The sequence below is a fragment of the Tympanuchus pallidicinctus genome, unplaced genomic scaffold, assembly GCF_026119805.1.
Source record: "Tympanuchus pallidicinctus isolate F22 unplaced genomic scaffold, pur_lepc_1.0 scaffold9, whole genome shotgun sequence".
Lineage (NCBI taxonomy): Eukaryota > Metazoa > Chordata > Aves > Galliformes > Phasianidae > Tympanuchus > Tympanuchus pallidicinctus.
Genome location: NW_026294813.1, coordinates 21704825 through 21725812, shown reverse-complemented (window position 1 = coordinate 21725812; position 20988 = coordinate 21704825). Strand labels below are relative to the sequence as shown.

Sequence of the window (20988 nt, the reverse complement as noted above, 5' to 3'; positions counted from 1 at the left end):
CACTAACAGCCTAACGCTGTGCTACAGTACGGCATGTCTTAGAACTGGAAAGTCATGCTCCTGGTGGCTGGCCTTCAGAGGTGTTCTTTCAATGTTATTTTCCTTGTATCTCAGGACGCAGTTGTACATCTGGAGATTTAAATGTGGTCTTCTAGTTCACTCCAGTTCTGTCAAAATAAGCTTTTCGGTTGTGACGTGGGAGAGGTTATATTGCCGAACATCCATTCCTGACTTCCTGGAGACGTGAGGTGTGAGATCCCAGCGTGTGGCTGGAGTGGGGAGAAGCTCCCTTCCAACTCTGGCAGTGAGTGGAAGGACCTATTGGGAAGCGCCAAGCAGCTCAATGGGATTTTGTGGCCGCAGGGTGGTGCTGCGAGGTAAAGAAATTGCGCGGGTTGTGCTGGAGACTCCTGACGAGCACTGCGGGCTTTGGGCCCTCTTCTGGTGGAAGTATTCATTCCCCTATTTCCAGCGACGCATCGCTGTCAGCGCTGCGGTAAGGCCGATCCCACGTGCAAGCGGTGCCCAGCCGGCCATAGCTGTGATGTGTGGCTGCTGCCGCGCTGATGATGACAGCTGCCTGCTGCCCTGAGTGCTTTGACCATTGCTGCTCTGTCCTGCAGTCTTTCTGTCTCAGCTCACTTGGATGTACCTGCCTGTATCAAAGTGTGCTCTTCCGGTGCTATCAAATCAGTTGGAAAGTGTGTACGTGAAAGGAGGAAATTTGTTCTGGGATGCAGATTTTAGTGTGCTTGCAAGAAACCAGATTGCACCACAGCTGATACGTTATCAGATTGCTAAAACCTTCAGAGCCTTGACCTGAAGCGTGGACCTTACACATCTGAAACAGACGTGACATTGCTGCTGGGGCAGAAACTGGAGACATGGGCACTGAAAGAGAAAGCTTTGCTATAAATCTCAGCTTCGTTGCATGAGCACAACAGGGCCCTTGGGTCACATGTCAGCAGATTTAAGTAAGTGGAAAATGCGTTTTTTTTTTTTTTTTTTTCTTTTTCCTTTTTTCTTTTAACCTCACGGGGCTATCTCAGTTGTCCCTTTGTCAGAGCAGAGGCAGCACGTTACCGCTGTGGGTTCTGAATCAGGCTTTCCTGTGCCTGCGGACGCAGCGGGGTGGGAGGGCGTGGGGTGGGGCAGTGCTGGGAGCAGCGGCAGAGCTGGCAGCAGGAGCAGCATGAGGGAGGCTTGGTTCCGGGACCACTTCTGGGTGAGTTGGGGTCTGGGGGAACATTAAAGCGACCTGGGGCATGCAGCAGGACACCTGGTGCCCTGAGGGCTCACCCTGTCCTCACGCTGGCTCAAGCCCCTGGAGGAAGCTGAGCTGTTGATGGCGGCAGACCCGAAGCCCGCTGCGTGGTTGAGGGGTTGTGGGCATCCTTTGGCTGGTGCTGCTTATCCACTTGCACCTGAAAGCCACTCAGTGCCGTGGCTTTGCAACTTGCCCTGTGCAGCTGAATTAACGTGTGGGCTGATTCTGCAGGGCTGGAGGAAGTTGGTGCTGGACCAAAGGTTTGATGTTAATAACTGACTGCTTGTGAACTATTTGAGAACACTGCTGTCAAAAAGTGTCCTTTGGTGAGCTGCTTCTATTGGGAGCTGATTTGGCTCGCTGCTGATGAGCTGCAGAAGAAAAGTCGTAGCTTGGGGGAAGCTGTGATTTATTCTTTTGAGTCTGAACTATGCTTTTGGGCACGAGAAGTGCCAAAAAAGTGTCTATCTGCTGCAGAGTATTGTTGGCTGGTTCCCCTTGGTGCCTCAGCTTTCAACGGGGTACAAGAAATTAAGAAACTGGTGCCAAAGTCTGAGCTCTTGGGACTGTGCCTGTCAGAACAGCAGATGAGGGCGATGCCCAGGGAGCAGCTCCTATGTGCTGAGATTAGGGTAGGTGAGGGTGCTGAGGAAGTGTGCGTGGTGATTTTAGCCAACGCCATGAGAGAAGTAGCTAATGCAGAGCCATCAATATGCATATCAAACTGCCTGGGGAATTAAAGCCAGCTTTGCGTATGGCAGCTGTTTCTCAGCCAGTCATTGCCAAGAAATTTTCAGAGTGCCCCTTTTGTTTTGCACATGTGCAACAAGGGAGGGCAGACAGGGTGGTTGTGGTGGAAATGCTGCCCCAGTGCCTGTCTGATGCCAATGGATGCTCTGTGTCAGGGGAAATCGTTGCCATGCCAAGTTGAAATGCTTTGTGCTCGAAAAAATGAGGTATCAGCCAAACAGCCTACAAGCACCACAGCAGTATCTACATTGCCTGCAAGGAAGAAGGAAGGGGTGAGAAATGGGCAGAAAAGCCCAAATTTGGCCAGGTGCAGGGCTGCTGATAAAGGTTCCGTTTGCTGTAATGCAAAGAGAGAATGCAAACTTCCTCCTGTGATTTTTCTCTGATGCTTGAGGCAAAAAGGGAAGAGGAAGGAGAATGCTGCTTTGCCAAAGTGAAGGATTACACAGGGCTGAGGACAGCTGGGTGGGAAAGGGTGGGTTTTGAGGAGGGCTGTGGCTACCCCAGGACACAGTGCAGGATAGAGGTGCTGCAGAAGGAGAGGATTCAGTACTCCAGCTGATGGAACACCATGTCGTGTGTATGAACAAATGTTATGCATGGTCAGCTACATGATTTAGGATGTCATTTTGTTTCTGGGGTCACAAAAAAAAAAAAAAAAAAAAAAAAGGTAGCCCCATTTGCCCTTGAACCTTTTCTTTCGCCTGTTTTTCTGCTCACTGTTAGGTCTAAGCATAAGGTGCTAAATTCCCTTCAAGGGCTTGGCACCCCAGGAGCTGCTGAAGCTGCATGCTGCCCCAAATGCCCCTGCTTGCACTGTGCCTCGTCCTGCCCATGCTTGCTGCAGCCTCCTACAAAAGTAAGAACGTGCCAGAAATGCTCTTTGTTTCCTCTTGCTCTGTCTGCAGTGATCTCTGAGAGTTGAGCAAGCACACCATTGTTTTCATCTGTTTTTTCTTTTTTCTTTTTTTTTTTTTTGTTGTGGCCTACTGTTCTTCTTTCACTGTACAAACTCTCTTCTTTCATTCTGATTCTTTCCATTACAAGCACCCAGTTCTCCCCAATCCTCTTATAGCAGCTTCTTTTGGGCAGCTCAGCAGCAAGCTTTGGGTATCACGAGAGCACTTGTTTCTCATGAAGTGACATGGGGGAAAAAGGGAAATTTGGCCAAACTTTGCCTTTAGATATGTATTCGTGTGGGCTGCTAGGCCATGGGGGAAAAATGCGCTTTGGAGTGATGTAGACTGCTTTCCTTTCCTCTAGGTCAGCAAGTGTGGCCGACTCAGTTGTGTGCTCAGTGCTGTTCCCATGCAGGTGTTACTGAATGTTGCAATGCGACGTTGCTGCCCGTGGGACCAAGCTCATTTCTTTTGCATGTTGCACGAAAGAGCCTCTCTCTGGGTTAAGGCTCAATTACTTCTGCACCCTGCAGAAATCCTCCCAAAGGTTCTTCTTGGTCTCAGCAACACCTGCAGGACCAGGAGCAACTTCGAGATCACTCATAGCAAGCAGGGCACGGCTGCGTATTGCTCGGTGTTTCTAAAAACAAAAGCAGACATCTAGCTTCTGCAGTGCTTCTCAGAGCAGATGTGGTTGAGTATTTCAAGCAGTGGTCCACAAGCAGCTCTTTTTCTCACTCCTTTGTTCGCATAAGGTTTGCGTCTGGAGTGTGGGGATTGATGTGAAGAAGCTGAAAATAAGTGAGCAATATTATATTTAGTTATAATTAATATGTAACTTCACAGCGGTCTGAAACACTACGTTTTTTAGAAGAGAAGTGTCACTTTTCCACCTGTGCTGCAGTGTGAACCTCACATTTCTCACTGTGTGAAGCCTTGTGTAATTTCTCCTCGCTAGCATTGCTCTTGGCCATGTGAACTCCTCCTTGAGAGCCTTGGGGGTATAATACAAACCTAAAAAGGCAGGAATGGGAATTTCCACTCCTCAGAAGCCCTGTGGATCTGGGAAGCATCAGCTGCTGCTTTGTCACCTTGAAATCATCTGTTCACAGTTTCCATGGGCTGTCCTCTAAATAGCACATCTGCTGTTAATGCTGTGGGAGCTTGTACTTTGCAGATCCTGCACTGGATGAGGACTCTGGTTTGGTGTACCTAGACAGAAACCTACCCATTACATCCATGGGGTGCATTCCTCCCAGTGCATTTACTCCAGACAGAGAATCACAGAATGGCTGGTTTGGAAGGGATCTTAAAGCCCACCCAGCTCCAACCCCTGCCGTGGGCTGGCTGCCCAACCAGCTCAGGCTGCCCAGGACCCATCCATAGTTTTGGGCACCTCCAGGGATGGGGCACTCACAGCTCTGGGTAGTGGTGCCAGTGCCTCACAAACCTCTGAGCAATTAATTTCCTTTCTATATCTAATCTATATCTGCCCTCTTTTAGTTTAAAACTGTTCCCCTTTGTCCTATCGTTGTCTGTCCGTGTAAAAAAGAAATCACTCTCTCTCCTGTTTCAAAGCTCACTTTCAAGTACTGGATGGCTGCAATGAGGTCTTCCCAGAGTCTTCTCTTCTCCAAGCTGAATGAGCCCAGCTTCCTCAACCTTTCTTTGAAAGAAAAGTGCTCCAGCCCTCTGATCACCTTACTGTCCCTTTTAAGGACCCACTCCAACAGCGCCACAATTTACTTGCTCTGGGTGCCCCAGGCATGGATGCAGTACTCCAGATGGGGCTGTACTAGGGCAGAGCAAAGGGGGCAACCCCCTTCCTGCCCTCTGTCGCCCCTCTGTTGATGCAGCCCAGGACATTATTGGCCTTCCAGGCTATAAACTCATGTCCTGCTTTTTGTCCACCAGGACCCCCAAGTCCTTCTCTGCAGGGCTGCTCTCAGTGAGTTCTTCTCCAAGCCTGCAGGTACATCTGGGATTGCCCCACTCCAACAGCCTGCATTTGGCCTTGTTGAATCTCATGAGATTCATGTGGGTCCACTTGTCCAGCCTGGCCTGGAGACATCTCTTCCTTCTGCTGTTTTTGACTGCACCACTCAGCTTGGTGTCATTGCTAAATGTCGAGAATGAACTCCATCCCATCATTTGTGTCCCTTATAAAGATGATGAAGAGCAGCAGACCCAGACAGACCCCTGGGGAACACCACTCTTCACCACCCACACCTGGACATAGATCTACTGACCACAACTTTTTGGTGTTGTCATCCAACCAATTCTCCACTGAATAGTCCAGCCTTCAAACCCACATCTCTCCTATTTAGAAATGAGAATGTAGGAAACTAAGAATGTGGCAAAACCCTGGTAAGTGCAAGCAGCTCAAGCCATTCAGGTTAACTTATTTCCAACAGCAGGTGCTCAATGATTTGCCTGTTCATCAGCATTTTCAGCATTGCAAGCCTGGTGTCATGCTGCTGGGAAGATGCTGTTTAAGGTACAACATAGCAGCTGCAGCAATTTGTGCCAATTTTTATTCTCTTAGATGACAACAACACAACACCCATTTCTTTTTTTCCCCTTCTCACGGAGAACCTCTTCTCTCATACAGCCTTGTGCCTTATTACTGCGAAAAACTGGAAGGATTCTGTGGGCTGTGGGGGGGAGGATTTTCAACATTCTTTCAACGTTGTTTGGTGAATGCTTGGTGCTACCCTGGTTTTCCAGAGCTCTTTTTGTTTTAGTTTATCATGGCTTTAAACCTTGTCCTTGTTGCATTCCCTATCCTCTTTCACTGCTCTCCCAAGGGCACCATGGTGGTTCTCTGTGTTCTTTCCATGCTGATGTCTACCCAAAGGCTGCTGCATATGACCCTGCCGAGCCCAGCTCCATCACAGCTCCTTCTGTGTCTATTTTATTTCCTTTGAAATGGGGTAGGAGGGCCAAGTTAGGATGTTCCTGAGTTTTGCAACTGTCATGAAAAGCCATTTCAGTGCAAGCACGCTTCCTTCTTTTGCAGATCCGATTAGCAAAGAGGTGACCTAAATTGAGAACTGGTTGTGTGTTTTCAGAAATAAGCTCATTACGGGGGGAGGTTTGTGCTCAGTAGAGAAACTGAAAGTGTTTGGAGATCTCAGAATGTCCTCTGTTCCCCCTCTCTCATGTATGGACTAAGACTGGCCTGGAATTCATGGGGATTTCCTGCTGCCCCACTCCACACCAGCTCTGCGTTCTCTCTTGCTTTTTTGCCACTGATTTTAAGTTCCTGACTGCTAAGGAAGTCCACAGTGATGAAATCCTACATTTACCACAAAGATCAGCCCCGTTCCTCCTCAGTTCTTGCTCTGGGTACAAATTCCTGAAAAATCCATCTCTCTGCTGTCAGCATTTTCACAACCAGCTATCAACTTGCTGTCATATAGGCTTGGAACACTTCCTGCATCCCTCCATCCTGCCGTTATTCCTCTTTAAGCTTCACAGTAACTATCTGTGGCTTTTGCTTCCTTTCTCACAGCTTTGTATCTACTCTTGCCATTGCTTCCTTTCTGCAGCCTGCTTCCCTGTTCCTTCACGTGATCTTTCACACAGCTTTTACAGAAGGCAGCACCTTTTGCTCAACCACAAATACATGTATATACCTGTTTTACTAACCATCAGAATAAAATACGTGTGATTTGTGAAAGCAGTGATTCCTCAGAAGCTCATGGGAAGCCTGTATTGGCACCAGGGCTGGGACTTCTGAGTTTGATGGTGATGGGTGGCAGACTGAGGACCTCTCATGGCCCTATGTGACATGTTAAAAGCCATAGGGCAGTGTGTGGGAAGGACTTGGTGCTTAGGGAAGTGGCCTTTCAGTGGTGTTTTGAACTGATGTGAGGGAGTGTCAGTTGGATTTCACAAGGCCACAGAGAAAGCTATTGCAGCAGAGCTGCTTGGATGCAACCACACACTGTGAGTAGTGGGGGAAGCCTGTAGCTCACTGATGATGTGTATTTTATTTTGTGAAATTAGAGCTAATATTTAGGCTCCTAGGAGATGTCCCCTGGGTCCATGTGGCCATGAAACCTGTTTTTAATTGTGTCTGCAGGCTAAACCTGTATGATTCGTGTATGTCCCTTTTCTCCTGAAAACCATCTATGTTCTGGCATTTTTATAAGAATCCAAATCTGCTGGGGCATATCTCAAGTCCTTCACTGCACAGTGAGGTCAGACATCACAAGGTGGAAGAAGGGAAAGTGCTACAGCAGTTTTTGGGGGCCACAGTGCATTGCAGGGCCAACGATGCTGAGGAAGTATCAATAGAATGTAGTAGGACTGAGCTGTGCTTTGTTCCAAATTTAAGGCCAGGTGGGATAGGGCCTTGGGCAGCTTAATCTAGTGGGTGGCAGCGTTCCCCATGGCAGGGGGGTTGGAACTGGCTGGGCTTTAAGGTCCCTTCCAACCCAAACCATTCTATGCTTCTGTCAAACTGTGATCACCATTCTCATCACAGAATCATAGAATGGCTTGGGTTGGCTGGGACCTTAAGGATCGCGCAGTTCCAACTCTGCCACAGGCAGGGCTGCCAGATGCTGAATCAGTCACTGTATCAGATTGCACAGGACCCTTTTCAACCTGGCTTTGAACACCTTCAGGGATGGGGCTCCACAAACTCACTGGGCAGCTGTTCCAGCACCTCACCACTCCCTCAGTAAAGATCTTCCCCTTGACATCCAACCCAAATCTCCCCTCCTTTAGTTTAAAATCATTCTTCCTTGTCCTGTCACTATCTACCTGTGTAAATTTGATTTCCCTCATGCTTACAAGCTCCCTCATCCTGTACCCTCACCCAGTCCAGAAAGAACAAGACAATATTTCATGTAATTTATAGGCGTGCTTGCTCCCAGCAGAGCCATTTGTCATATCAGTGCTGGTGGAGGTGCCAGCGGTCATGGACTGCACTAACAGGCATGTGAATCCCATTCTTGTGTTTTCAGAGCACGGATCTGACTAGCACAGTTGGCTATGACAGCATCATTCAACATCTGAACGATGGCAGGAAGAACTGCAAAGAGTTTGAAGACTTTCTGAAAGAAAGGTACAGAGCTCTCTCTGACAGTGGGTTTGGTTGGATCTGGAAAATGAGGCAGTGACACTACTTCTATTTCTTGTATTCTCATTTTGGTTTCCATCATGTTTAACTGTCCACTGTCTTAAAGCATCTTTGATTTTTGACTCATAAGGAACTTGCTTTTTTAACATTGCCCTTTACCTGCACAGCTGGTCCTGAGGAATCAAGTCTATACCTGGGTCTCCTCACTTGAGAGGCAGTGATGGCATTGGTCACAAAGTCCAGGAGCATACTGTTAAGGGCATTATCCAAATGTCTCTTGAACACTGATAGGGAATCTCTCTAGGCAGTCTGTTCCTATGTTTGCCCACCCTCAGAGAATTGTGGAATAAAATTTGCACAATCACCTTCTCAGCATTTTGCTCATCAGTATCTGTCAGTCCATCCATATGAAGTATTCAAACAGCTTCCTAAAATGTCTGTATCTCTTACACAAATGCACTAGTCTATGTTGTTGACTTTGTAGATGTAGATTCATTAGACACCTTGAGGCAGGTTCTCCTACTTTGCCTCCCCACCACGTTTGTCCCAGGCTATTTTGCCCCCAGTCTTGTATTCACGTTTGCTTTCTCCAAGCTGTCAATATTGAAATTACAATAATTCAGGATTTTTCTACAGCGGTCTTGATAGTTAGCTTACCTATCTCATTCGGTTGGCCTTGAAGTTCAAGACAGTTGAACTTGATCTTTGTAGGTCTCTCAGCTCCCTTCTATTCTATTTAACTCCACACCATTCTGTTCCATCCAACTCTGTCCTACTCCAACCCATCCTCCAGGCGACCTTCTAATGCAGGTCACCAGCAGTACTTATTTCTCTCCACTGACCATGGACATCAAGGTCATCTTGCTCAGATGGAGATACCTGTATTTGACCAAGCAAGTGTAGCCTTGAATGTCTGTACAGAACTTAAAGCAAATTCTTAAATGACAGCACATTGGTTTTTCTCATTTTCCCTCTTTTCCAAGAGGTGAGGGCAATGCAACTTCCCAGAGATGTTTATACTTTACCACAACAAGGTCTGGCCTTTTCAGATGCTGTCTTTAAGGACCAGAGGCAGGCAGGAGAGTATATCTACTGGCTTCAAAAAGTGCACAAGTTTTGAACAGATGAAACATCCAAGCTGAACTTCAGGCAAGTGTAGGGAAGCTGAGTGTCTATGAGATGCCTGTTTCATTCAGTCACATTTGGCTGAAGTCAAGCAATAAATACTTCAAATAGATGGACTGACAGATACTGATGGGCAAAATGCTGAGAAAGTGATTGTGCAAATCTTGTTCCCATTGAAAAACAGAGATAAAAATACTTTGATGGCTTACGTGGCTGCATTCATCTAGCATCTGCTTAGTTCTCCATTCCTTGGGAAGGTGGTGGTTATACCTATCAGGAACAGGGATACAGGGAGGGCAGCTGGCAGGACCTTGAGTGCAGACAAAACAAACTGCAAGCTCCAGGATGATTTGTGGTGGTCTGGGAGGTAAGTGTCCATGCTGTCACTCTGATGTGACAGCCTGGGATATTCTGCACACTCGCTGTTCCATTATGTGTGGTGAGGGATGTGATTATGAAACTCCTCCTGCTCTTGTAAGCAAGTTTTGGTTTCTGAAATGAGGTTTTTCTCTCATTTCTCTCTTTCCTCAACAGGGCAATTATAGAAGAAAAATATGGCAAAGAGCTCATTAACTTATCGAAGAAGAAGCCTTGCGGGCAGATGGAGCTGAAGTAAGTTCAGAGTCCAGTGGCTTTTGCTTCTACAGGTGTCAGTAATTGGAACAGTGAATGAGGAAGAGTGAGAAGGAAGGAGGCAGAGAGGAAGTAAATAGCATTGGGATGTCACTGGGACATTTCCAGATATTCAGAAATCAGTCTTGTGAATGAATAGTGAGTTGGCCTTTGCCTTTTCTAGCAACCAAGTTGGAATTCACCTACTTCCCACTAGATATAGGCCAAGCAAAGTGTCATGGGCACTCAGAAGAGAAGTAGGCTGGTGTCCAAGGATCATGAGGCCTTGGGTTTTCTCCTCAACCTTTCTGTGGCCAAAAAGAAGTCCATGTACTTCCTCAAGTCAAATCACGTGAACATTCAAACCTAGTGCTTTGTCACCCTGCATGGATATTGTGGCTGCTGTGGTTGGCTCAATGAGTGTCCCTTGGCATCTTCTGCTTGTTATTTTGGTTTGATCTTCCTTGGTCATTTGTTTAGAGTTTTATATTGGGCTGCCACTTTTTTTTTTTTTTTTTTTTTTTCCTTCTTTTTTCTCTGAAATCTTCATGGATTCACCTTTTTTTTAACAGGTAGAAAAGTTCCTCATATTTCCAAGCACTCACCTCATGCAATGTGTGGAAAATATTCATGTGTTCTGAGTAACACATTTTGGAGTTTGCTAATAACGTTTGTTTTGAAACTCAGCATTTAGTAGCATCCAGCGTTCAGGACAAAGGTGTAAGGTCAAATTTAGTGAACTGTGTTATTCTCACTGATAAATGGAAACCTGGAAATGTAAGGACAGTAAATAAACCTGTTTTGAGCTCTCTGCTCTTGAATGTGGGACTTGCTCTGCAGTTCAGAAGTGCTCTGCCGTCACCACTGAATCTTGCACTTGCATCTGGTAGTGATCTCTTCTAATGCTCTGCCTGTGTTTTTTCAGTACCCTGAAGAGATCCCTGGATGCTTTCAAGCAACGTAAGTAATTCTTCTTTTTCATGTGTTGAGACACTTGGCAGTGCTGAAGCCTTTGGACTACAGCTTAGGAAGAAGCAGAGAAATCTCCAAAACTGTATGATATGAGATCAGGTGTAGGCTGTCCTTTTGGTCCATCTCAGCCCAGAGCATGGAGTTTGGAGCAGAGTGTTCCAAGGCATGGGTGTCAGAGTGGAACCATGATGATTCCTTTTTGGGATAACTTGGGCTTTTGGAGCTAGCAGCAGCTTGTAAGTTGTGTGGCACCAGGAGCCGTTCATCGAGAGTTCAGCTGAGTTTTTTTGGGGCTGGCTTACCTTTCCCTATTCACAGATGTTCAGTAATCAAAGGATTAAAATGGTTATGCTTTGCCCATCTTAGTGTCCACTCCTCACCATGCGTTGCAGCCTGCTGGAGAGGATGCAGCCAGCACTTGTACTCTGAGGGTTCTGCTATCCTGTGCCAAAATCTGGCAGCTGCAAATCCACCACCATCTGTCCTGGCCACATTTGTTAGCTGCCATGTTCCTGAGTGGATGTCCTTAACAAATCAGTCCTCCAGCAGCTGAGGCATTAATAGTTGAGTCTGGAACAGCTTTAGGTGTTGAACCATGAACTATAGCCTGTCTTACCTGCAAATGAGCTGCTTTGCTTGCTGGGTGGATGTTTCATGGCATGGCTGCTTTCCTGCTGGACCTGCTCAGTGTGGCACTGAGCATGAGCCAGTGATTTACTCAGCAATAGCTCTTCTGTGCTCCAAGGTGCTTCTCTGCTAGCCTTCCTTCAGACTGATGCTGTAGGGTGTGATGTGCTGAAACATGCCTGAATTATTTCAGATGAGGAGGGAAAGCAACTGTGCTCATTTAATCGCTTTTCTTAGTATGAATTTTCCTAAATAAAATACAAGCTGCAGCATGACTGTGAAACACTCCCTGCATAGGCAGACCCTGCTTGGAAGCTGCTTTGAAAGCACTGCTGCAGCTGCAAGGAAATGGATGAGATCGGACTGTGGGTCAATGAGTCAGTTTGATCTCACCAAGAAATCTGGCCTGAAAAACACAGTATTTTTGGGATATATACATGCACACACAAACACAAGTCTTTTTTTTTTTTTTTCTTTTTTTTTTTTTTCCTTCGCAGAGATAGATAATGTGGGACAAGGTCACATCCAGCTGGCACAAACTCTACGGGAGGAAGCAAAGAAAATGGAGGAATTCAGGGAAAAGCAAAAGCTTCATCGAAAAAAGGTCAGGCATTGCACTGGCACCTTCACTGCAGGTCACTGTCTCACCTGGTGTCCCACAGATCCCTTTGCGTCCTTGTGCCCATCACGGGGAAAATGTTCTGAGCTCCTTCCTACATGTTGTAACTATGCTGTAAGTGTGCAGCAACCTCTGACTTCCTCATTCTCACCAATGTCCTTCAGGGTTCTTTAAGGGACAGAGATAGAAAGCATTCCTCCATTAATGCCAGCCTCAATTAGGAATTTTTTAAGATGTATAGATAGTGTTGCATGATCTACACAGTGCCTGGTAAAATCTGTAAGCTCTTTAACTTCTCATGGCTTGAGATTCCCTTGAATGGAAAATGAGGAAAAGCTGTCAGAACCAGAGGCTGATCAGGACTTAGCAGAGGTGAGTGAGCTTGCTAGTTCTATCTGACTCCATGGAGGTGATACAGTACTACATGTTGTTACTATTCATTTGTACAGCTTCTCCACATACGGAATGGAAGTTTAGATAGGAGTATAGAAAGATAAATGTTCTGGATGGGTTTTGTGAAGTTTGAAGAGTTGTTATCCTTGTCCATGGCAGCTGGATTGATGCTAGATGATCTTTAAGACCTCTTCCAAGCCAAGACCTTCAATGATTCTAAGACACTGGAGTACCTAATTCCAGGCAGAAGAAGGTCCTTACAGCCATCGTTCTGTAATGCCATCATATGATGCTTCTGTTGTCTTCACAGATAGAGCTCATAATGGAGGCGATTCACAAGAATAGGAATTTGCAGTACAAGAAGACCATGGAGGTAATGCAAGCGTACTGCTGTCTCTTGCCATACGGGTTAATGCTGCTAAAATACACAAGCATGCAGCCATATTTGCATCTCATTTGCTTGCTGACACATTCCTGCTCCATTTGGTGTCTCTCCAAGGCCAAGCGGCTCTATGAGCAGCGCTGCAGGGATAAGGATGAAGCAGAGCAGGCTGTGCACCGCAACGCAAACCTTGTCACACAGAAGCAGCAGGAGAAGGTATGGAGAGTGGCTGGCTGTGCAACATGGGAAAGGAGTGTCTCTTCTCACAGGTTTCCTATCCCAAGTCCTTCTCTCAGTTCTGGGGTTAGGATGGCATGAGTGGGCTGTTGACCTTCCCTGGTGAGGCTACTCTGCTGTGACTGATCCACCAGGGCTCTCCTATACCTTTCTTCTCTCTCCCATCTCTGGCAGCTCTTCCTGAAGCTGGCTCAGACAAAATCAGCTCTGGAAGATTCAGGTGAGTGTGGAGACACAGAATACTGGTTTGGAGGGGGGAGGGGCATCTCGTGGGATGGGAGGAGGGAGAAGGAAGCTGAGCCATAGATCCTCAGAAACAATAGGCAACACCTATCTTGGAGAAGCCCATGTGGCCCCACCATATGGCCCCACCATACTCCCTGTATTCTCCCCAGATATGACTTCAGTCTTGCTGTGGCGCTTTGCATCCCAGTGAATTGTTCACCGTAGAGAACCCACCATTACTGGGTTCTCTCCAGGCCCCTTCAGCAACTGTTGGCTGGAGAAGGTACCATCCAGCAAAAAATATATATCTTTAATTAATATTTACCAGTTGACAATTTGGTTTCCCTCATAGACAGGAGTTACCAGCAGAGCATTACTTCACTTGAGAAGATCCGGGAAGAATGGCAGAAAGAGCACATCAAGGCTTGCGAGGTAAATGCCACAGGATTGTTTCACAGTGCACTGTGGTCCCATGATATCCATCCCCTTGCTGCAGGACATAGGGATGAAGTGCCTCTGTGTTCCTTTCACGTACATCGGGATGTATTGCAGCTAACCCTGCACATTCCTACTGTTTGGATTCAAGATCCCACCACTTCAAGGTTTCCACTACGTCATTTCCTTTTTTTTCCACCACCTTTTAAAACCAACAGAGTAGAGGTACTTCGTGGTGACGTTTTTGCCTGTTACCTGCTTGCGTGCTTGGTGTTGCCATCATCTAGCTCAAACAGTTGAAGTCTGAATACCTCTTGACTTGAGGCTACAACCACATGAACACCTAGCAACGTCTGTCTTGGATGCTGACACCCTAAATGCATGGAGCATCCATGCCTCTTTTTCCATACATCCTTGGCTTTTCAAAATTTCTCTGCGTATGTGGGAGGGAGGTGAGAGGACAGCTGGGACTATAGGACCAGAGGGTCCCTTCCACACCAGCACAGCAGAACACTGAGATCTTCCTGAGCTTAGCACCCAGCTTGGAAACACCTGGTTGCATGGAGGAATGGTTTATCTTCTAGTCAAGCTGGAATACTTGTGGATTCATAGAATCATTTGAGTTGGAAGGGACGTTTAAAGGCTATCTAGTCCAACCTCTCTGCAGTGAACATCTAAAGCTGGATGTGCATCTGCCCTGCAGTAGATCAACCCCACTTGTTCCTTGCTGACACAGTCATCTTTTTCATGTTAGTTGGGGTAGAAGAGGATCTTAGATGTTACTGGACAGTGGACTGTGGGGTCATAGTAGGTGTCCTTGCTCAACCCCTTTTCTTTACTGCTAGTCAGAGAAAGCTTTTTGGAACAAAATGTGATTAAGAGGTGAACTTGAATCAACTCAGGACATGTGAACGATAAGTCTCCTCAGTTGCATTCATGACTGTACTGGCATGGGAGCCACCAACTTGTCCTTGTCATTGCAGTTCTTTGAGACTCAGGAGTGTGAGCGCATCAGCTACTTCCGCAATGCCCTCTGGCTTCATGTCAACCAGCTCTCCCAGAGCTGTGTCCAGAATGATGAGGTGAGTCATTCTTTCTGTTTTGGATCAGAGAACTCTCCTTTTGAATGCTCAGCTACCTGGGTTCTCTTTTCCAAGTTTTGTCAGGCTGTAGTAACAGGAATGATCTCCTGAGCGCAAGCTTTTCTCATATCAGCAGTTGGAAAAACAGCGAGTAAGCAGAACATGAATGAAAATGTATCCTCAGCTCTCTGCCATCAACACCACACAAAAGCACTCACTTCTCCCTGGTTAAAGAAAATTGTGGTTGAAAACAATGAGACAAATGAAAGGCAGAGGGAGGTGACCTTGCCAAACATTACACAGGATCACGTCTCACCCCATGTGAGAGACGACTGACTGAATAAAAGACCTTTTGGTTTCTGACGTATAGGAATGCTTTTCATTTTCTTTCTGCAGAAGTATGAGGAAATCCGCAAAAGCTTAGAAATGTGCAGCATTGAGAAGGATATTGAGTTTTTTGTAAATTTACGCAAGACTGGAAGTTCGGCGCCAGGTAAGAGCTCAGTTCAACCTCCTGAAGCAGCACTGACTTGCTTCTATTTCTCGTCTCTCTGTTGTCCTCATCAACATCAGTTTGGATGCAAAAACCACTGATTTTGTAACATCCTCCTCTCATTCTCTGGCATGCAGCACCAGCCCCTGGAGATAATCTCCACTTTTTGGAACACGGAAGTTCCAATCAAACATTCTCCTACAGAGATGGGGGGCGGGGGGAGAAGGACAGCTGAATGTTTTTATTGGCAGGTAACAAATTAAAGGTCTGTACTTTGCTGTTGTTACCTTTTCATAGCTCCCATTGTTTATGAAAACTACTACAATACTCAGAGGAATGTGACTCCTGTGAGAAGTCCAGCTTCTGTACCTATATCAAGGTAAGGCACATAAAATGAGCAATTGGAATTGGTCTTGCAAATTATGCTATCTCTCTCTCTCAAAAAAAAAAAAAAGAAAAAAAGGGCTAAAGTCTCTTGCCAAGGATGAGTATTCCCTCTGGCTGTCACATCAGGAGAGAAGTCATGCACAACTATACTTTCATGATGTCTCATCCTGGGTGGAGGCATGTGAAAAAGCATGCCCTGGGGCTCACCTGTGGATGGTTTGTCAACAAAGTGCTTGTTTTCCTAGCCTGCACTAGACTGCTGTTGGTGAGCTAGCTGTGACCTGCTTTGGTACCAGTTATTCAGAAAGCCTAGGACTGCCAAAGCTCTGCCCTCTCAAGGGCTCTGGGGGGATGATTTGGGACCTACAGAACCAGAGCAGATGGGCTGGTGCCCTTGGTTATGAGGGGATCTCACAGTCACTCAGATCCTCAGCTCTGTGTTTGTTTTTTTTTTTTTTTTGTGCAGGAGGGGGCCTCTACCCACCCCGACCAGTGGGCCAGGTGAGTTCCTTGGGCTTTTGACCCCACAGAGTGTCTCTCTGATCTTGTTCTTCCCCATAGGATTACAAACGTGATCTTTCTAAAGGGCTTGCTTGCACTCTAGCTCTTTCTATGAGTCTAGTCTCCATGAAGGATGGTGGGAAGTTGGCCACTGACTTTGGATACAAGGTTTAATCTAGAAGATCTGATCAAAGCCCTCTGCGTGAGAATTTCTGGAGACTTAGAATGCCCAAACTTGGAGTATCAGCAGGCTCTGCAGTTTAGGCTCTTCTCTGTTTAAATAGTTGTATCACTTCTAGGCCACTTCAGGAATGGGATTCTGCAGCAAGACTCAGAATAAACAGGTTCTGCTTTGGCATTCTGGCAAATTAACTGATTTCTCTAAGCACCATTCACTCCTGGCTCCCATCCCTTTAACACAGCTGGCCAGTGCATGTTGCTTTTGCCCTGCATAAAATCCCTTACTACATTTTTGTGCTTTCTGTTTTAGGAGATCCTGATTATGCCACAATTGATGGCTACAGCTTGATACACCATTAATAGCCACTGTAAGTACTAAAGGAAGGGATTAATAATAGACACAGCTACAAAATAAGAATGGTGGTAAAAGAAAAGCCACCATTCAGAAGGATGATACTTGGGGCTGATTAGTGGGAAGGGATGGTCATGTCAGCTCTCTTGCTCTTGTCTGAGCTGAATCTGTGATTGAGACTCTGCTGATCCTGTTCTGTAGGTTCTTCAGGCAGAAGATACTGTTGGTCTGGCCAGCATGGCAGAATTGGTTTTTCAGTTATTCCCAGCAACACAGAGCTGCAGCGCTTCTCCATTTCAAGAAAATGTTTGAGGACTCTGATAATTATTTATACATGTAGAAAGTACCTACTAAAAATCGTCTCCTTTGATCAGAAAACTGCTTGGACCGATATCCTGTCTTCATACTCAGGATTGGGGGGAGGGAGGAGGGGGAAGAAAAGGCAAAAAATGAAAGGCAATGGACCGGAACATTATCTCTGTCTAAAGGAGGTTTTAATTTCAAATTCTTGCAGTATGCCACCATCTGGGAGAGCCTGAAGCCTTTTTCTCTCCAGAAAAGTAACGTGCTGAGTGGAGCTGTGCAAGGCTTTGGGCATGCTGGCTTGTGTTCAGAGCTAAGGTTGCATTTTGTCCTGTCTCTAAAATCTTTCATTAGTAGCGATCAAACTTGTAATTTGGATTTAGTTTCAGTTATGTTTCTCAAGCAGCTTTTGCAGAGGTGCACCATGACTTACACTGTGGGTAGGCGATGCTGTTTTTCAGGCTCATGGTATAACTTGTCCTGGTAGGCTGTGTCTAAATCTGTGACACTAAGAGCTGCTGGCTGTATGAACTTCAGGTTGAATCCACATGACTTCTGTGTCTCATAGATTTACATTATTTCCTCATTTGGAAAGTATCATACTGAGCTTTAAATTCTGTCCTGCTACACTGTAATGAAATGTACAATAAAAGAGATGGTTTGTCCTGTGTTCTGTTTCATTTTTTTTCCCCCCATAATCTTTTACTTGATCTTTCAAGTATACAAATATACCTGTTGTGGTTTTAGTTCTTTAAATATATATATATTTAAAATAACAATTCTGAGTTGTGTGCTGGATTTGTTTTTTTTTTCCTACAATATCCTGTTTGCTTTCTGTCAGGGCTGAGGCTGATACACTTTCAAAGCATCCTACTGAATCAGGCCAGCTGTTGAAAGGCAGCTTTCCCTGGCTTTCTGTTTTTCAGCTGAATTTTTCCTTTTGAGGGTTGGATAGGATCTGTAATTCATCAGACACGTTTGCACAGATTCTGGACATGACTGTACCACTTGTAAGCAGCAAAGCTTCCTTCGTAGCTCCTACAGGTTGCTGCTGCAACAGGGTTAGCATGGCAATTATCTACTCCATAACACATTGCACAAACTCTTTTTGAGGATTTTTCAGCTGACAAAGTACAGTAGAGGCTGTTAAGCTGAATATTGCTGTCCAAGAAATTTGGACTGAGCTCTCAGACTCCGGGTTTGGGTTTGAGTGGTGCTGTGTGAGAGCTCAGTGATGCATTCCTTCCATCTTGGGACATTCTATGATTCTATGACAATAGTGGGGATCCTCGTAGGGTGGCCGAGCATCTTTCCCATACCCGCATAGAAATACTCCCCTCCGAATAGCCCGCGCGCCCGTCCTCTCTCCTTTTTTGTCCCTCTGCGCATACCGTACCCTTCCTCTCAACCGATTGGCCAAGCGCGCCGCCGTGGGGCGGGGCCAAGCGGCTCCTCTTCCGGTTGTTCCCGCAGCCGCCGGGGTAGCGGCGCGGTCATGGCTGAGGCCGTGCGGGGCCCTCGGAGGGGCCGCCCCAAGGGCAAGGCAAAGGTAGGATGGTAGGATCGGTGGCGGGGATGAGGTGACTTTCTTAGAGGGTTGGAGTTTCTCTGAGACGTGGGGAGGTTGAGAGCGACGAGCGTGATGTAAGGCAGAAGGGCGTAAACAAGGTTTTTGCCTTGCCGGGTAGCGGGGGCTGGCAGTGTGCCTACAGGCCAGCGGAGCTCCTCGGTGGTTGGCAGCGCTTTGGTGCGGGCTGGGCTTTGAAACGCCCAGAGCTGGAGGCAGGAGGCAGCGTGTTCGGCGTCTCTTCAGCGTCTCTTCAGCGTCTCTTCAGTTTGGTGCTGCAGCCGTGGCTGTGCTTTCGTTCTGACCGCTGCTCCCTGCCCTTGCTTGCTGCAAGCTCTCGTTCCTCCTGGAGCTGCCCTCAGGGTTGAGTCGAAATGGAAGTGGTTTTTTCCTTGAATGACATTTCCCCATGCCGGACTGGTCAGCGTGTCGTAGTTTTTGTTTTGATTCAGCTCAACAATTTGTGCCAGGCAGTCAAGTTGAAAGATTGCTGTCTGGAGGAATCATTCTCCCAGGAAGGGAGTGAATCACGAGTGATGGACAGACAGCTCATTAAAAACGTGTGCGGTGACGGCTGTGGCCACTGCCCTTTGACATCCCTTCCAGGTGTAATTAACTGCTAAACAATTCCTGGGTGATGTGTAATGAAGCGTTGTATGTGAGAACCCACTGTGCTTCAGCGTTGCATGTGACCCATTGCTGATGTTTGTGTTGCTGTTGTTACAATCAGCATCCTTTTGAGGACTCATCTGGAATGCTGTGTCCGGGTCTGGGGTCCCCAGCACAAAAAGGGTACAGTGATGTGGGAGTGGGTGCATAAGAGATCCACAAGATGCTCAGAGGGCTGGAGCATCTCTGCTATGAAAACAGGCTGATGGAGTTGAAGCTGTTCAGTCTGGAGAGGGGAAGGCTCCAGAGGGACTTCCAGTGCTGACAAGAAGCTTATAAACAGGAGGAGACTCACTTTTTGCAAGTCTAGTAGTGACAGAACAAATGAAATGATTTTAAACTAAAAGAGGGGAGATTTAGGTTGGATGATAGTAGGAAATTCTTTACTCAGGGATGGTGTGGCCCTGGCACTGCTGCCCAGAGAAGTGTGGCTGCCCAATCCCTGGAGGTACTCCAGACCAGGCTGGGGTGGGAACTGGGTCTAAAGTTCCTTTCACTCCAAGCCCTTCTGTGATTCTCACAGAATCACAGAACATATGGGGTTGTTTGGAGATGCAACCTGAGCTGCAAATCACATCAAGGATGGTTTCATTCCTGTGCCTTAGCAACGGCTGTAATCTTTTGAAAACTAGATAACCTTTGAATTTCCTGCTAATTGAAGCCATTCTGTGATACAAAAAGCCAGAATGTGTGCAAGCTGGGAGAAAGGCTGGTTCAGCTGAGGAGCTGCTAGGTTGAGGGATGAAACTTATGGTGGCCCCAAAGTTGAGCCTGCTCAGCACTGGTAACAACAGTGTAATAAAAAGTCACTGAGGTGCTAAAACCAGAGGACTTGTGACTGACCATGCATCTGTGAGCATCCCAATGAGTAGCACTGAATTACTGAATTTCATTCTCTGAAAACAGTGCACTAAAATGCTAGACAAGGAGGAAAGCTAGGCACAGGGCATGTTTGTTGAGCAGGTGCCATTTTTGACTTAAAGGATAAACCCTCAGAAGCAGACTAAAACCTCAGAATGCATGATTTGCTTTTTTTGTTGGCGCAGGACCTGATTTATCTCATCCTTTCTCAGATGAAAAACTTGTTAACACGATGACATTTTTTTGCTTTGGAACGCAAGAACTGAAAGGCACTTCATAAATTTTACAAGATTTTTTTTGTTTTTGTTTTTTTGGTCTAACAATAGCATTAGAGTGTCAGAAGTATTTTGTGATCAGGAGTGTTTGCAGGTTTTAGCATAATGGAAAGTGCAGTCTGAAAGCAGAGCTGCTCTATTTACCATTTTGTGAAGAAGCTGTGAGCATATGGTTAAAATCAAAGTAGGCTTGAGATTGCACCTCGGAAGGGCCTTGCCTTCTCATAAGGCAAAGTCTTATCAGCTGCATGGAGGAAGTTTGTGTGAAGTTGTCACTAAGTTTGCAAAGCACTTTTAAGTGGATAAGTCCACACAAACCACTTGTAAGTCTACGCTTAGCAAAAAATCTTTTGTGAGTTCCCTTGCCACATTATTTCCCACGCTGTGCTTTGAGAAGGAAGCTACTGATACATCAGACTGGATTCATGGGAATCTAAATCAGATAACTGGTTACAGTTTTAATGTCACTTCTGAGTTGTGCTGTGTCTCTGGTCTGTGATGCCTGTTTTCAATGGGTATTATTTCAGGGGTTGTATTTGGTGTAATCAGAAGATGCGTTCTGGATCTTTGCTCTGAAATGGCTTTTTGAAAATAATTTTCTAAGTAATTCTGTAAAACTTGAGGTGAGTTTCTTTCTGTTATGTGGATTATTTATAAATTGGTGGAATGCCTTGTTCTGGGAT

The 20988-nt window shown here is 46.2% G+C and overlaps 2 protein-coding genes across 2 annotated transcripts in view; both read left to right on the top strand.

Moving 5' to 3' along the window:
• The first annotated feature begins 1153 nt into the window (after positions 1–1153).
• PSTPIP2 (proline-serine-threonine phosphatase interacting protein 2) lies at positions 1154–17603 on the top strand. Its single transcript, XM_052670313.1, has 15 exons — positions 1154–1225; positions 7893–7993; positions 9668–9745; positions 10671–10705; positions 11842–11948; positions 12667–12729; positions 12856–12954; positions 13150–13195; positions 13553–13632; positions 14619–14717; positions 15114–15210; positions 15508–15589; positions 16064–16098; positions 16589–16646; positions 16832–17603. Exons 1-14 carry the CDS (start codon positions 1193–1195, stop codon positions 16636–16638), a joined length of 1005 nt encoding a protein of 334 aa, XP_052526273.1. The 5' UTR covers positions 1154–1192; the 3' UTR covers positions 16639–16646; positions 16832–17603.
• Positions 17604–18381: 778 nt separating this feature from the next.
• The window catches only part of EPG5 (ectopic P-granules 5 autophagy tethering factor), a 49772-nt gene continuing 47165 nt past the window's right edge, over positions 18382–20988 (top strand). The window contains exon 1 of the mRNA XM_052670708.1: positions 18382–18482. Within this exon, the coding sequence (XP_052526668.1) occupies positions 18429–18482 (54 nt within the window). The 5' untranslated portion in view covers positions 18382–18428. The remainder of the gene's footprint in view (positions 18483–20988) is intronic.

What these genes read in the sequence shown, in the direction of transcription:
- PSTPIP2 (XM_052670313.1), top strand. Translation starts at nt 1,193, where the DNA reads ATGAGGGAGGCTTGGTTCCGGGACCACTTCTGG. An exon ending in TGCGGGCAGATGGAGCTGAA is followed by an intron (nt 9,746 to 10,670) that starts GTAAGTTCAGAG and finishes GTGTTTTTTCAG; the next exon opens with TACCCTGAAGAGATCCCTGG. An exon ending in ATCAGCTCTGGAAGATTCAG is followed by an intron (nt 13,196 to 13,552) that starts GTGAGTGTGGAG and finishes TTTCCCTCATAG; the next exon opens with ACAGGAGTTACCAGCAGAGC.